The 17396-nt window shown below is 41.8% G+C and overlaps 1 protein-coding gene across 7 annotated transcripts; it reads right to left on the bottom strand.

Moving 5' to 3' along the window:
• Nucleotides 1-2494: 2494 nt before the first annotated feature.
• On the bottom strand, nucleotides 2495-17287 carry PLSCR1 (phospholipid scramblase 1). Of its 7 annotated transcripts, XM_075098881.1 has the most exons (10): nucleotides 16960-17038; nucleotides 13866-13963; nucleotides 13154-13185; nucleotides 12250-12351; nucleotides 10377-10546; nucleotides 9252-9294; nucleotides 7976-8196; nucleotides 5254-5415; nucleotides 4058-4219; nucleotides 2495-2916 (listed from the first exon to the last, which is right to left on the bottom strand). In XM_075098881.1, exons 3-10 carry the CDS (start codon nucleotides 13158-13160, stop codon nucleotides 2857-2859), a joined length of 927 nt encoding a protein of 308 aa, XP_074954982.1. In that variant the 5' UTR covers nucleotides 13161-13185; nucleotides 13866-13963; nucleotides 16960-17038; the 3' UTR covers nucleotides 2495-2856. The 7 variants fall into 7 exon arrangements, with proteins under 7 accessions (XP_074954982.1, XP_074954984.1, XP_074954985.1 ...); XM_075098883.1 differs by lacking the exons at nucleotides 13866-13963; nucleotides 16960-17038 and adding an exon at nucleotides 17270-17287; XM_075098884.1 differs by lacking the exon at nucleotides 13866-13963 and having other exon boundaries at nucleotides 16974-17215.
• Between the last annotated feature and the right edge of the window lie 109 nt (nucleotides 17288-17396).

Raw genomic sequence — 17396 nt, forward strand, 5'->3', positions numbered from 1 at the left:
CAACTTCGTTGTTGGGCTTCACTGTATTTAAGAAACCTGTTTGTAAGCAAAGATATCTTTGCTTTGATCACTCTTTACAGAAATGTTACTGCTCGCCACTGCAATTCTGCTTAAGTACAGCAGTTGCAACACTTTTTTCCTACACATCCTGATGTGAAGCTGATTTGCACCAATGATGCGAGTGATCGCCTTCTTACATTCTTCCCTTACTGCTCTACAGACTTGTGTGTGGATTTTTCCGAGTGATTTTGTATGCAAGGCTGTTGGGACAATGGTTCTTCCAGGACTTATGGTAAATACCTAAGCACAGCATTTGAACATAAAATTTTTAATTACTTGGAGGAATAAAAATAAAGTCTCCTGGTTATGTCCCATTAGCCCAAGGTCCTAATAACTTACTTAAATTTGCATACACTCCCCGGTTTATGGTCAAGGGATGAATTTATGATGCAAGATGCTTTTCAGCATAGGCAAAGGTATCACTGTTTTGCCTACCTGCAAAATATTATTCCATCCATTCTTCAAACAGCCACAAACAGACCTCACTTTAATGCAAAAAGTAAATTTAAATTCTATGCAGGACCTTCCATGGATTTAAACAGGTATTTTCAAATATCTCAAAAAAACCATTTATGGAATATTTTAGTAACTCTGCTCTCTGCTGAAAGTGCAGTGTCATGGTTTAACCCCAGCTGGCACCTAATCCCCACACAGCCGCCCTCTCATTCCCCTGCAGCAGGATGCGGGAGAGAATCAGAAGAGTAAAACTGAGAAAACTCGTGGAGGTTGAGTTAAAGATTGTTTAATCAGTAAAGCAAAAGCCCTGTGCACCAGTAAAGCAAAACAAGGAATTCATTCACTCCTCCCCACGGGCAGGCAGGTGTTCAGCCATCCCCAGGAAAGCAGGGCTCCATCATGTGTAGCAGTTACTTGGGAAGACAAACACCACCACTCCAAATGAACCCCTCCTTCCTCCTTCTTCCCCCAGCTCTGTATGCTGAGCATGACGCCATATGGTGTGGGACATCCCTTGGGTCAGTTGGGGTCAGCTGTCCTGGCCGTGTCCCCTCCCAACCCCTTGTGCCCCCCCCAGCCCACTCACTGGTGGGGTGAGAGGCAGAAAAGGCCTTGACTCTGTGTAAGCCCTGCTCAGCAGGAACCAAAACGTGCCTGTGTTATCAACCTTGTTTTGGTCACTAATCTAAAACAGAGCCCCATACCAGCTACTAGAAAGAAAATTAAGTCTATTCCAGCCAAAACCAGCACATGCAGCTGTTGAACATGCTTGAGCCTGGGATTCAGAGCTACAGGCAGAACTGAAGCTGTGTGTCACCCCTTGCAGAAAAAATAATACTGATGGGCTTAGCCATATGAAACCCTACAGGACAGGTCTGGTCCAGGGTGTGTTACTTTGGTTTCTATACATGTAGCTTCTATTCCGAACTGAAGCAATCAGAAACTTGTAGCAGATTTTAGCAAGACTACATTTCTGATATGTCATTAATAGCTGGTCAATAAAGGACAAAATATTTTCGCAATAACAATCATTTAATTCCCTAAGAATAGTACTGATGAATCAAAAGTGTACCTCGAGCAAGCCCTATTATTAAAGACACCATATTCAAGGAATTTTGTCTTTAGCAGCAGACGCTAACTTTAACAGGGTATAATATAAATTTTAAAGGCTTTCAGAAGAATATCTATTGTTGTCACAAGTTTGTACAACTCTTATAACACCAAAGAGAGTCCAGGTACATAGCAGCAATGGTACTCTTCTTTTCCTCTGCTTTTTGACTGTCCATGATGAGCAATCAATAAATTGAGAACACTGGACAAAAGGAATCTTCAGCAGAATTAGAATACTACTGAAAATATTGGCAAGGACCTCCCCCCATTGCTGGATCCCAACAACTGCTATATGCACATGCTTGTGTGAACTGCAATGCAACTTTTTCCATTGTTTGCACATTTAAATAAAGCTATAAATGCTAAGAAATAGACCTGCCATTTCGTGCATCTGCTTTTGAAGTGGAATTGTTCTGTTTATTATTCCTGTGCCTTCACGCCTACAGACAGACTTATAATCTGTGAAAACCATGGACTAAATGAAGAGGAAAGAGGAGTGGAGAAACAGAAAAGTAACTAACTACTTTTTCCTTGCCTCAAGAAAAAAAATGCACCAATGCACAAAGCAATTACTAAAGGATTATTAAACAGAAGCAACCACAGTCATTTGTTTCCTGTCTCCTCTAAAATTCTGTTGGTGAAAATCAAAGCCTTAAGTTTCAAAACAACCCAAATTATGAAACTAAGTCACACTAAAAGAGTCATATTTGACAGCAGATTTATCACTAGATTAATACAATTTTACACTGATTTCTAATAGTTCTGTTCACTTAGATTACTTTGTTTTGAACGTATATATTTGATAAGAAGTTCTAAACAACAGAATGTGAACACCAAGGTAAAAGTATCAAAGAAGGATACACAGGAAAGAGATTAGGACCTCTTTATTAGGCTCACTACTTATATTAATACTAAATATAGAAGTAGTCCTCTTTTTTAGGGAGTAAAGTAACCATAAGAAATTATTTTACAATTCCAAGTTTCTCGGAAAAAAGGTGCTATATATTCCTAGAAATTACAGTATTAATCTGTACAAACGGTTATTTGAATACCACAGATTATTTCATCAGATTACCAAAAAAAGAAAAAAAGACCATAAAACTTGTAGTTTGCAGGAATTTAACTACAAGCATAAGATGCACATTTCTCTCATCCTTACTGAAGGTCTGCAATCTACTGGCAAGTTGGGAGATTTATGTTCTTCTTCCTTCTATATAAAAGTTCTAGATTTCATTGCCAAACTCCTGCTCGCTGTTGGTTATCACCAGCATGCTCAAAAAACATGAAGTCCTAAGGAGAAAACAAAAAGCAAACAAAACAAATGCTTCTTAAATACGGTTCCTAGTTCAGAGATCTCCTGGTTGCTTTGCAAGGTATTCAAAGCACCCTCCTCTCAGAAACCTCAAATGATGAGAAGGTGGAGACACCTCTCTCCATCGCTGGGGTCCCTCAGAATAGGACACCCACAGAGAAAGGTGGTGAAAGACCTACATGGAAACTATATTATCACTAGCCGAAGGTATGCTTCCTTTACTCAGGATTCCTGCCCTGGCTTTGTTCAACCTGACTCAGTCCCTTCAATTTCACCTCAAACTGGAGTCTATCATCATGGGGGCTTCATTTTCTGTGTCTGGAGTCCTGGGTTGCTCACACTCACTAACGCTGTACTTCATGCACAAGTTAGAGGCTGGTCAGAACTTCCCAAACTCAAGGTGCTCCACATGCCCCTTTCCTCCCCCTCTACAGCCCTGCCAGCAAAGCACTGCACTTTTTGAAATGGTGCCTGATGCTGAATTGCACAGGTACATGGAAATACAAGTGTGTTGCACACTGTTTTCAAAAAGCAAAAGTGAGCTGCACTGCAGTATTTGACGTGGCAGAGTCAGAGTGCAGCTGAAAAGCACTGTATCTAGTTAGATGTGCTTTGCCTCCACAGAAGTCCCTCCCATTGGAAATTACTCCCCTGAGAGCATTTAATCCTGCTCAGTTCAGTGCTTCACATACTTCCAAGAAGGAGAGTCGGAAGGAACTGGCTGCAGCATTCAGCTGTCCAGTTCACCAGCTCAGCAAGCTGCTCTGGCTTTGCATGGGTCTCTTGGCTATTGCTGATCTGCGCTTTTCTGGTTTCACCACACACATAAACATGCTGGTCCCTGCTAATGTGTCTGTAAGAAGTCTTCCCTTTACAGAGTTTCTCAGTCCCACCAAACATGAAGCTCTCCTTAAGAACAGTTAGCACTTCATGTAGTCTAGAATAAGCTTATTGCCCGAGATAATTCTTTGTTGCCCTCTGTGGTTAGTTCTACACACAGAAAGTTCACAACAAGCTGCCACCCACTTCAAGGAGCTCAGAGTCAAATACTTTACCAGCACAGTTGAAACATGGAGATGAAAAAGTCAGTATTCAAGTATTAGTGAACGACAGACTTACAATGAGGAAGCAAGCACCGATCATGACAGCTTTCATTTTTACATCAAGGTCCATTGGGAATGTGATTCCAAAGTTGTCTGCATCTGTAAAGGCTTCTTTCAAAAACCCAGTCCACTGCTTAGAAATCCTCCCAACAGTAGAAGTCTCATCCACAGACTTCACCTAGTTTAATATAAAAATAAAAAACCAACATCAAATCTGTCATTCGTAATATTCCCAAATCCTTTTCATGACAGATCCATTTGAAAGCTTCAGATTGTGTCATTTGAATTAATGCAGTCATTGAATGCAACTGTTTGTACCAAAAGGCAATCCTGACTATCAGAAAGTCAGTCTTAAGTAGCACAGACATGGACTTAATTCTAAATCTGACTGTGGAGTTCAATGCTTTAATGGCATTGGAAGACAGCTACCGCACGCGCGCGCGCACACACACACACACACTCTGCTGGAAGTGTTGTCTTTTAGCCAAGAGAGTGAATTAGTTTCTCCTGCCATGTATCAGGAACTGCTCAAGTGAAAATTAAACAAATTATGTTCTTCTGTTCCAAAGCAGAGATTAGCCCTTTGCCAAAATTATGTTTCCTAAAGTTAGGTCAAGTCTTTAGGTTCATGTGAAAGCCTAGTCCCCAAAATAAAATTATACTAAATTTGCTTTAACAACTATCTGCAACATCATTTTAAATGGTAGCCTAGTGTATCTACTCCTTAATGTGCACAAAAATAATGATGCATTAATTACTATTATTTTTAAGTGAAAGTTGTAACTCTTCAGTCATTCAAATCTATATTTTAGGTCTAAATTATCTTGATTTACTTGGTCATTGAATGATTATTAAATGATTAAATGAGTGGTTATAGGAACTCATTTTAATAAATACCTCATACAGCTAAGAATAACATTTTTTGTTAGTGTCTAACATAATAGATTCAAAAAGATTTTGCTGCTAAATATTTCAGTTAAGAGATTTGTGTGCAACCACAGGGAATCAGTCTCATTGATCACTGATAAGTGGTTTTAAGATGTCATTTCTGGAGTTTGTCTGGCTTATCTAATGTAATCTAGATCTAGAGAAGTGAGCTGATTATACTAGCATTAAAAGATTATGTACTAATTGCTTCATATATACTACGGTTCAGTTGACAGGTATTAAGTTGAAAGAAGAGAGATACAAACAATTTTTAGCATTGCATACCTCAAAATTAATGTCCTCAAAACAGCTGCAGACAACACATGGGCCAATAATTTTCAGTATATCCATTCTTTTCTCATTTTGAATGGTAAACTTTGGCAGGCAGGCATGCCAGTTCTGGACAACATAGCCAACTGGTGTTCCTGGAGGCGCCTGGACTTCCAGCTTCACAGGAAAAAGAAAACCTCGACGTGAATGTCCATGCTTTGATATGCTTGTTAGACAAAGTTCACACTAGCACACAAACCAAACACAACTTATTTTTTCCCCAACAATCTGGCTTTCCAGTAAATGAAGCTGCATGGGGCTGTGGAATAATCGCTGGGCGTGACTTAGAAATTGAACTTATGTTTTTAGAAAAGGCACAGCATGGAAGAAGCTTGCAGGGTAGGGTGCGGCTGACAGGTGAGAAATCCTTAGAAAATAAACTGTTGACCAAGTCTGAGACTAAGACTGGACTTAGCCACACCTAGACTCCTCTCTGAGAAGGAGTTTAGAAAGCGAGTCTTGTCTGAACTTCGTGACTCAACGGTAGGGTCTCCCCCAGCCACTCCTCAGACTCCTACTATTAACGCAACAGAAAATTGGCATAGTCGGCAGGATTACCATGGATAAATTGCTGCAAAAACACAAATGCGCCCCTTCCCAGGCTGGGAGGGAGTGGGCTCAAACATTTTGGAGGGATGGAGAGAGTGTCGCGGAACGGATTGAGCAGTGTCAGGCTGCGCAAAGGCTGGGAGCAAACAGAGTGTAATTTCTGTGGTGCTAGGAGCCCGTTGGTCTTGTGCTCAGCAAGAAGTGAAGGAATCCCCTGCTCCCCAACAAATTTCAAATGTAGAATATACAGCTTTAAAATAAGAAAGTGCAGTATTAAAATCATCATTGGCCTTTGAGAGAGAGACAGGCAAAAAAACTAGGAACCCGAGTTGATGAACTTGTGAGTGAAAATAATTATCTTAAACTGCAGTTGAAAAGGTTGAATTGGCTGATAGATAAAGTACTACCTTCCACCCCAATAAAGCAGATTTGCAGATTAATGCCCTGTACAGACTCTGAGACCTGGGACAGGGATATTTGGCTTGATAGCGATGATGAGATTGCAGAAACCCCTGATCCCGCACCAGAACCAGTTCCTTTGAGACCTCTGATTAAAACCAAGACCACTGTCGGTGACGACGATGGAACCTGCATTACTGTGCAAACAATTCCATGGTCACCAGCAGAGTTACTGAAGATACAGGAGAAATTCCCAAGGCGGCCAGGAGAATCAAAAGCTGAGTATGTGTGGCGCGTTTCTCTTCAAGGAGGAGACCAAATTATGTTCAGTGAGGAAGAAGCTGGAAGCTATTGGGGGCCAGGAGTATTCTTAACCTCCATGCCGGAAAACCATAGCTACTCCTTAACTGCACAGGCTGCATACTGGGCAGGTGGTATAGATCCTCAGGAGAGAGAAGAACCACTGGAGATTAAAGCTACTGGCTTCTCTGATCTGGCTGCATCAGTACAGAATGCAGCCTGCATACAGGCAATGTATGAAAGAGGCAAGTTAAGGAAATTCCTGATGCTGGCTCCTGTCGACCTGGCACGATTAACCCCTCTTATTCATGGTCTTCCTGATAGTCTCAAATTATGTGCAGCAAACACCCAAGATCGCATACAACCTGGCCAGCGCGGGGTTAAATTCACAGGAATCGATGGTGTGGAAAAGGAATGCACTATGGGGAAAGTTTCACTCTGGCTGCCAGGAGAACAAAGACTAACCGAGGCAGAGATATTAGTTGGTACAGCACTCACTGACATTCTGGGATTTAGCATACTGTATGGACGGGTGTGGAAACCCCCAGATGGGACAGCATGGAGTTTTGCAGGAAATGAAATAGGGTCAGACTTAGTGAGATTAAATCTCTTAGAAACATCTCTACCCTTACCCGCCCCTTGTACCACTAATGTTCGGCAATACCCGTTACCAGCGGCAGCAATTACGGGGACTGACTGGGTGGTAACAGAATTAGAGGAAAGAGTGAAGCTGCATGGGGCTTTCTGTGAATGTTTTCAGAAAACGGCACGCAAATTGCAGACCTCATATGCAACTTTTGCCTTCACTGAAAACAATAAGATACTCCTAAGGCTGTGGAGCACACAAGCTATGCATCTACAGCTAAAGATCAAAGTCTGGTGAAATAAAGGCTGTGAGCATCCTGAAAGCATTCAGTGAAGACATTGCAGGATGCAGCTACAACTAATCCCTCAGTAAGAGCTCTGAGTAGGCTCAGATTTGAAGTTTCAGAAGTTGCATCACCCCATAATTATTTTAATATTAAAAAAAGCTCATCATCTCATGTGTTGAATCTCACTATAGCTTTCACAGCAGTGAAGTGAAAACTCTAGCTGTTATTTTATGAAAGCCATTGCCAAACTCTTACATTGCAAGTCCATCTCCAGCGCAGATTTCGGCACTAGCCACAAGTTCCCTGACATGCTGTTGAATCAGATTTTTTTACTACCATAATCAGTAGCAGCCAGAGCGAATCTAAGTGTTGCAGCACACTTGCTTCTTCCCAGACCAAGGACCCATGCACAAATCCCACAGAACTCTCTCCCCACAACTCACAGGCAAAACCTGACTTCTTTCACCTCCCCTCCTGATGCAAGACAACGCCATCCTAAAACTGCGCAGGTGGACCATGTCCCCCATGAAGGAAGATGGTGAGAGGGAGCAACTCACCTCCTGTAAGCAGCAGGGAAAGCAGCACGAAGAACACCGGAGGGGTCTCTGCAGCGTTATCACCTCGTGGCCCAGGTTGTCTATAATCCGGATGGTGAAGGGTCGTGATGGCCCACAACAATTCCTGGTACAGCAGTCAGTGTCCTCTGCTGCAAAGTACACCCTTTGCCCCAGCGTATTCTTAATTTCATATTTGTTGTTTGTTTCAAAGCCAGTCAAAACTGAAAAACAGGAACAGAACTGTTAAATTTCTGAGGTGCATCTGGTCAGAAAAGTCACCGTGCTAACCCTAAAGCTACGCTTTGGGAAGGCAGGCCTCGCTCAAAATCTGTCAGAGGCAGCTACTGGCAAAGGGAAGTGGTGGGGAAGGACCTTCAAGCAGAGCAGCCTGATGGAGGAGTTCAGGGAGGAGAAGCCACCATGAACACAACAACACGGGAAGAGCACGGTGATGTCCATCAGTCCCCTCCCACCAGACACGGCCACCTACTGCCAGAGCAAACAGCACAATTATAAATAACCCAGCACAGAATATTCCCCGGGGAAGAGCTGAAGAGATGAAAATTAAAGAAACTTCTGAATTTGAGGGTGAAGCAAGAAAAGGGCTCTAGAGGGCACAAATACATTCAGAATGAGAAGGCCACAAAAAAAGCCTCACAGTCAAGATTCACAGCAGCACAAATAGAAAAGGTCAGGTATTTTAATTAATTTCTCAAACAAATGAAAGCACTCTTTGAAGCATTATGGAAAGAAAATGCAGCAGCATTAGGTGTCAGCCAAGGTGGATGGTCCATATTATTTCTTCTATTTGAAAGACCCTGATACGATGACTTTGATATTCTTAAAGTGAATGGAATGAGGGGAGCAGAAGGATAGCAGTTCAATTCGCTAAAACAGCAGGGATGGGAGCTGCATGCCAGCCTATGGAATTAGATGGAGTAAGAGAGGACAGAAAAGATCTTTAAGTAGGGAAGAGAGACAAATAGAAATCATATGAATGAATAACATGGGAAATGCGTGACTTCAGCTATAAATAGCTACCAAGATTATTCAGTTGCACTGCTATGCATCTTTTAAGATCTACAACCTGCTTAAAATCCCTTTTTCTCCTTCCTCTCCTCCACAACTTCTGCTGGAATTCAGACAGAATACAGAGGCAAGAAAGAGAAAGGTGGTGATCCACCTTAAATATGTAGTGTCAAAGAAAGTCTAAATTTTACCCTTCTCAGGATTATTAGGTTTAAACATTTCTCTGCTATAAATACTTTGCACTTACTCTCAAGAAGTTCAATTTGCTGATGAATTAATATCTGGTCAATCTGTTTGTGGTTGAAAAATTAAACAGAATAAATAGTTAAGAAGTTAACAACTAAGAGAAATCTAATTTTAAGCAGTGTTGCTGTTTCATTTCAGAATGCAGATTTATGGATCAATACATTGTTTAGAGGCAGATCATATACCAGTGAAGCTATGGGAAGTAGCTCATGTCCCCCCGTCCTGTCTTGTCCTGTGTCAATTTAGCCGAGCAGTTTCGGAGCACTGGAGCAGATGGCAGAAGCTGTACCCAGGCTGGTCTGGTTACAAGCACACAGGGCTAATGTGCATGTGCTCCTTTCAGGACTCGGGGTAGCTCAGCTACGGAGCCTGGCAGAGCCTCCTACATCCCATCACCACATATCCCAGATGCCTACATCAGGAGTCTGGACAGACAAAAGCAGGAAACTGAGATACGTTAGAGCAAAAGCTCAGCTACTGCTCAACTCTGAGTGGAACTCTGGAAAAGTCAGCCTCTCCTCACTGGTGCTTCTTTTCTTTTTATTTTGAGCAATTTGCAAAGCTAGCAACAATACGTCAGTGTTAAGCCTTCATATTTGCTCCCAGTGATGAGATGAACTGTACTTTTACAGTACAAGGACATATTCTGTAATGCAGAAACAATTCTTATTTTGCTATTAGCATTCTCTACGTCGTGAAGTCTGACTAGCGCCTCTCCTAACAACATTACAAAGAGGTGTGAAGAAAGCATCACGTTGAAAATTAAGCACCTCTAATGTGCTACAGTTGCCCATATTATATACATTTATTATATACACCTTGCCAAATCACATTACAGCTCACAAACAGTAGCTTCAGAAATGGAAAGGATGTATGATAGCCCTGTGCCCCGGTGCTTTAGCATCTCACTTGGCAGGAGAGTACTCCATGAAGTGCTGCAGCTATAACAGGCACGTCCACATTCAAACATGCATCAATCACATTACAAAAGGCTTCACGTAGCAGCCCAAAAGCAGCAACCCGTGCAGCTGCAACAAAGCCAGATGCTTTTTTTGCTTCTTCATGGATGCAGGCTGCTTCTCAGGTGAATACCTGTTCTCTGGGGAATGAGGAAGGGTGCAGGTACCTGTGTGAGGTATTCTAGTCCAAGAGGGCAGTTAGGAAGAGGCGGAGGGATGGGCATCCAGATTGTACCCTCCTTCATGATGGGCTGGTTCTGGATGGGTGGAACAGCAAGTCCTGCCGGGACTCCCATGGTGTCTACCTGGAAGCCATAGCTCCCCGCGCCTGCGGCACCTGGTGTGGTAAAAGTCAGGCAGCTGTCAAACTTAGACATTGGAAGAAAATTGCCCCATGGATCTTCAAAAGATTAATTTGTTCACTCTTTTGAACTATGAAGATCCTTATACCTACATTATATTTCAGTTATGAATACTACTACTTTCATGAAGGAAGTTACACTGGATTGGGATGTTCTAACCCCTCCAGACAAAACCAAACAAAATAAATAAATGCATCATTCTTGAACATAGCAGAAATATTGTTCACACAAAGATAGGCAATTCAAAAATTAGAAATATATAAATGGTTATTTCTAAGTAGAGAACACAGAGTACCTTAAAGTACATGATAAGTACTGGCATTTACAAGTTGTCAGTTAGGCAAAAGAAGAATTTTAAGACAAAGTTTTCCTGGAATTATACCTTCTACTTATGTGATAGGAAATGTCCTGTTAGCAAAGTTCATCTGCAGTTTTCATCACACCAGATGAGCGTGATCTAAAAACTGCACTTTCGCATTTGTTTAATGGATTCTCTTTCAAAACTCAGGAAATCCACAACTCCTTCATGGGGGAGGTGCACAGTAAAGGAGGAAATAATTCCACGTTTTGCGAATGCCAAGTAAGTCTTCTCCAGTTAGCACCCAATAGGCAACACAAGCTCTCATGAAGCACTCCAGGGTCTAGATGCTCAGCACCCCACCAGACAGCACAGGCAGCACTGCCTTAGTGCTCACAACCCGCACCACATCCCCAGGCTGTGCGCAGAGCCCTGCCTTGCCTGACTACCGTCCCACAGCAACACAGTCTTTGCTACAGAGGTGCTTTATGACCTTGTAGCTGAAGCTGCTGAAGTTGCTATTGAAAATTACAGAACAAGAAATATATTTTGCCTCATTTAATACACACAAACTGATTATCTACTGCTCTTGCATGTGTGTGCACATACAATTATTCAAATGGAAAAATTCTCCCCGACCTTCATCACACAGGCAGCACGTGCTCATTCCATGCTGAAGCTAACTGTACTTACAGACCTCAGATCGCCTTGCCACAAGATGCGCAAGCTTCAGCTTACGAACAGCCGGGTAACTTAGGCCAAACTTTTTGGACTTTGTGCAACTTATGCTTTGAGCCTGATTGCAATTTGGTTCTTCAGAAAACAATTAATTGCCAGAACACGAGACACTATTAAGGAGTTCTGCGTTTTAAATGTGGAGCAGAAAATGAGACAGAAGAGGAGAAAAACAAATGAAGTGAAAGTGTAAGGTATAACCACATGGAAAGTACAGCAACAGAACAGGAAACAGGAACAGAATACGTAGAGACCAGCATGGAGGAAAACAGTTCTTTCTTCAGTTCTGTATTTCTAGAGAAAAAATAAAGTGAAATACTGAAATAACATGTTAATTAAGAAATCTGATCATCAGCAAGAAGTTGCCATGCATTAATTGCTTTGCATCAATAACACCTCCCTAACAAACTCCCCACAGGGACCGCTGAGGAACATCCAACATTTTTAACTCCTACCACTGTCGATACTGCTCAGCCCATACTAATGTAGTAGGAAAGAAGATGACTTTTCAGCAAAATTGAATTAACAGAAACTCTACAGAATTAATAGCAAAAAATTAAATCAGAGATCGTCTCCCTTGTGAAACCTCCTAGTTCCCGTGCTTATTTCCTAATGGTATAGCAGATCTGTAGCCAAGCAACCTACCTTGGTAAGTCCCAGGTGCATGCTGAGGGTAGCCATAGGGGACTTGATTTCCCATTCCATAGTTAATGTTTGAAAATCCAGGTGCTGGTGCAGGTTTATGTGCTGGAAAAACGGAACATATGCTCTGAGTATTGCTTGTTTCCTCCTACCCTAGGATAAAAGATCCCCAACAATGCTTCCTTTTTCAGAGTAGACACATAACAATATTAAGCAGCTGTTTTCTGTACAGCAAAAACTGTATAACAAGCTCGCATTTATGCACAGTATGTATATTAAACATCAGTATAACTTAAAGGAGAAAAAAGGCAGGTATTGCACATGATGTCATGAAGATGTCACAGAATAATTTGGCTTGGAACAGACCCTTTGAGGTCACCTAGTCCAACCCCTGCTCACACAGGGTCAGTTCACTCTGTCTGGAGCAGAGGTGCCTTTGTTCATTTATATTTAGAAGGAGGCTTTAATTCCGAGAATTGCCAGAGAACTGACAGGCTGCCCTCCTGCACAGAACAGACTGCTAATAAGCCATTTACCACTATATAAAACATTTTCTCCCAATTTCTTCAAGTTAGAACCATACTAATGCCTCACCAGCAGACTCAGAAGGTTAAGGATATAAAAACATTTACCAAGCTCAGTTTGTAAGAAGAAATAACTTGAACTGCAATATCACTTATTTACTTTTTGTTTAACTTCAGAAATTAAGAGCTGAAAAAGTAAGCTGTATGTTTTGTAAATTATTCAATTTTAAAATGTAAATAATTTCCATTTAAAACATTCATACATATCTCATAAAATCAGAAGGTAAGCTAATAGCTAAGCTAATATTGCTCGAACACCTCAGAAGGACCCATGTTATCTTTGATATTAACAGAAGATGGCATTTTGTTCATATTTTACTCACCTTCCATTGTTGTGGAGCTGCTTATAATTGTTCTGCAAAACAACATTTTTATTTCATGGGGATTTTAATATATAATTTCACACAAGAGATATTTAGTGTTCTCTATTTATTACTGATAAAAGATACTTACCTGTCTAAACTATATGGGAAAGTTGAATTACAAATACAACCTAGAATACCTTTAATTATTTCAGCTTCCTTCTAGGCTATATCTCCACCACAACATAAATCTGAATTACCTATGCCTGCATTCATGCTTTGAGTAACCAGAAATCATCCTCAACTCAGAGGAAAGCATCAGGATGTGCAGCTATTTCATTGCAGTGCAGGACACCATTGTGCAGCACCTCAGACACATCATGCAATTCACATGAACAAATTACTGCAGAAATTTCAGAGCAACTGGTTTAGTGTATTGATCTTGACTACCAAACCTGCTTGGCTAAATCCTGGAGCAGCCGTGACACCACGCTACCACATAGTCAGTTCTTTATGATATTCCACTTCTGAAGTGGTACCACTAAATATCATGTATGCAAGTTTTGTCTCCACATGATAATGAAGCGTGGGTTTGCACAGGTGGGTGAGCTTCCACAGCAGAATATTTTGAGTGAAGGGGCCAACTGCTTGTCTTTTTCTTTCTACTCTTCCAGGGTTGCCAAAAGGAGTTGAAAAAAAAGCAGAAAGAATATTCACTCATGCCAGCACCAACCTTGAGAGGTACTCCTTTCAGTGTCTGGGGTACAGAGAGAAGCAAGACAATGGCAGCAACTTCTATTAAAGACACAGGTCCAAAATAGCCAAGAGATCCTTAAGTGCAATTATAAAAAAGAATGGTATAGGAGCCACTTATTCTTTAAAAAGAATGCAGTTCAAGTTAAACTGGTAATATATTTTTGTCTGTTATGGTTCTTCTAACTAGTTCAGTTCAATGAGGATGGCCATTCAAAGCTGAGAATGAAACTGAAAGCAGTTCCTTCCTGTTTTTCATTCCCAGAGTAAAAGCAGATGTCACAGGAGGATGTAGCATCTAACTCACTTCCCAACTCAAACACATCCTCCTCTTTGTTTAACAAATTGGTCTTAAAGTGTTTCTTTTTAATATATTTTTTCTTCTACTTTACTAACTTTACAAACAAAACCACACTCCTGTTTTACATACTTTAACTGGATTCTGGGTCCCCATATGAATACAGGTTAAAAAAAAGTAATAGGAATTAATTTAAAGTCATACATCTAATTTAAAAATCTGAAAGAAGAGAAGCCTAGCTCTCACAGTTGATAATATAGAGTGACAAGTTTAATATATGACCACATTAAAATATGTTGACAAAACTATCAGCTTGTTGGAATAGCGCAAATCGAAGATGAATAAAAAAAACATTATTTAAACTAGCAAAAGATCAGTTTATACTGTGAGATGTTCCAGCTACCTGAACTTCAGTGAAATACTGAGAATTACAACCAAACCCTTTGGTAAAGGAAGAGTAGAGACAGAATCATACGATTTATTTAAAAGAAAGTCTTTATAGTAGAATCTTTTTTCTCCCTACAACCACACTTATACACCACTGGGCAATCTAGGATTTAGAAGATGTTGATACACTCTATAGCTAGAAAAGCAATAAAGATTTTACAAAGTTCAACTGCCATTTCACCAGACATGATGCTAAAGAAGATAGTTACAATGATTCCTTTTATTAAAATTGTATCTTTTCTTCTATTGCTTTTTATCTGGACTCCTTCTACCACTTCCAATTCAGTCACCAAGACTAACTTATCATCAGTCATGCTCTGCTTTTCATCTAAATAATTTACAAAGATTGTGAAGTACTATAAAATACTGAAATACAGAAGGAACAAGAAAAACTAACTTTTGTAACCTTTGTATTGCACAATACATTGTTTAGCCACTTTGTTATGCACGTGAACATTGCCACCTTGTAAAACCTCAGTCAAGAAAAGTAATGGGAAGACCAATCACTTAGAAACACGTTGGTCCTTTCACGTTTTCATTTCATGTAACCCATGTCTGGATTACACAAAGCAATTACTTGAAGCCTACATTTTGATGTCAGTTTAATAAAATGAGACTTTATATGCTGCTAGGTGTTACTAGTTTTAGTAACAGTTTTAAAATAAATACAGGGAACAATCATTAAAACATTACTTACTGAGCAGGGAAAAGTAAAGGTATTTGCATTTAGCTCCCACTAATACAAAAGAGGGAGAGTGTTATTTCTTTGTAATAGAGTTAAAACTCTTCAGAATTAAAGATAAAAAGAAAGTGCTTCAGCAAGTAGAAGTCCATTCCTGAATTAATTTTGGTTCAACAAAAACAGTAGCTGCGTGAATCCCTTGTGCTATGCTGGCCACATGCTGCAACCTGAATTCACAACGTAAATCAAGAGTAAGTTGTGTTGGAGTGACTAAGCTGGCCATGGTATTCCAGAAGCAGCAGCTGTATATCTTTCCATACATCATACAAAAAGCTTTTAAAGGCCCTGAGCAATCTGATCTAAACTTGAATTTAGGCTGGCTTTAAGCGGAATGGCTTTAAGAGGAATGGACCAAATGACCTCCCCAAAGGTCATCCTTTCTGACCTAAATTATGCTAGGATTATAAGGGTTCTTCACGTCTTACTACATCACCTGAGGTATTTGCTGATCAAACATTCCCCAATATCCCCCAGCTGGAGTGCTGAAGGGTGAGAGGAGGGGGGGACCAGGCTCCGGCCCCCAGCACCTCACCCCTCACTGGGGCTATTCTGGGTTAGGGCTACGCGAGGGAGCCTGTGCCAGGAAAAGCTGCCAAGTTTTGCCCTTCCCTGACAGAGTCCTGTATTAACTCATAGCCCTAGGCCCACTCTCCCAAAGGGAGTACAGATGAGATATAAACACCTCTCTCCTCTGGAGAACGCAGGTACATCTCCCTTACCTTGATGCATGTCAGTAAATACGCTGCAACTGATTTACGAAAGTCTTAATTCAGTTAGCCACAGATCTTCCGGTTTTATCAGAAAAACAGTATACTAGCGTGACAGTTTCGTTTCTTATCCAGTTCACTAAAATACTGCCAAGAGCCTATTAACACAAGCCCCCAAGCATAAACATCATGCATGGTACCATTTAAATACCAAGCCAGGGCCCTTCCGAGAAGGCTTATGATTCAAAAAAAAAAACAGACTTAGAAAGCCAAATAGCTGCAAGGCATGCATTAGTTCACCCTAGCTAGCTTTGAGGCACTTCTTTTCAGCATTGCATTGTATTAGACTATTCAGCCACTGGATTTTAACCTTGACCGCTGGAGAAACCGTATGCCTAAAAATAATCTAGTTGATCTAATTAAACAGGTTATTTGCTGCTAAAGTTAATAAAATAGCCTTCAGAGAAGGAATGAAATGAGCTATAAGTTGATGTAAAATTATTTGTTCTGACGCAGTAAGGTACCCTCTCCCCTTACACGGACGTGTCTCCCGAAAGCTGCGAGTCCCAACACCTGCGCGCCAAACTACGCGGGCCACTCTCTGGGCGCGCGGCCTCCCCGCGACCAGGCCACGCCTGGGGGGGCTCGCTTCGCTGCCGGGCGGGACCCCACCGCCGGCACCGCGCTGCGGCCGCCCGCCTCCCTCAGCCAGGCTGCGAGCGGGTTACTTCGCCGCCTCTAACAGCTAACTGTTGCTAGAAGGAGGCATTTGCTAACTTAACGCTCAATCCCAAGCTGGAAAACGTGGCCCTTCTAAACATTAAACATCCCTGTGATGAAAAACAAAAATAGACACCCGAATAGGTAAAGGAAACCATACACGGCAAAGAATACCCGTTCCCGCAGCCGAGGACGGCGCCCCGCTCGGACCCGCGCCGCTCCGCTCCCGGCGCCGCGCCCCGCCCGGCCCGGCCCGGCCCACCCAGCGCGGCGGGGCGGGCGCTGCCCGGGGCCGGCCCCGAGCTGGTTCTCAGGGCGAAGCCGCCTTCATGGGGCGGGCCGGGAGCCGCGGCTGCGGCCTCGCCGCAGGCTCCGGCCAGGCCGGGGCGCTGCCTGTGGAAGCGCTCTTGGCTCCTTTAACCGCTTTCTCCTGCTGTGGCCGCGGCGTACAAGGTCAAGTGTTTTCTTACAATTCAGTGATGCAGTAGCTCTAGGTGGTTTTCTTGCAAAGTCAGAAATTTAAGGTAGTAAGGTCTCTCTCAGCATAACTTCTACAACTAGCCTAACACTGGTGTTCTTTCATTAAGGAGGTACGGC

Source organism: Phalacrocorax aristotelis, chromosome 7 (assembly GCF_949628215.1).
Source record: "Phalacrocorax aristotelis chromosome 7, bGulAri2.1, whole genome shotgun sequence".
Lineage (NCBI taxonomy): Eukaryota > Metazoa > Chordata > Aves > Suliformes > Phalacrocoracidae > Phalacrocorax > Phalacrocorax aristotelis.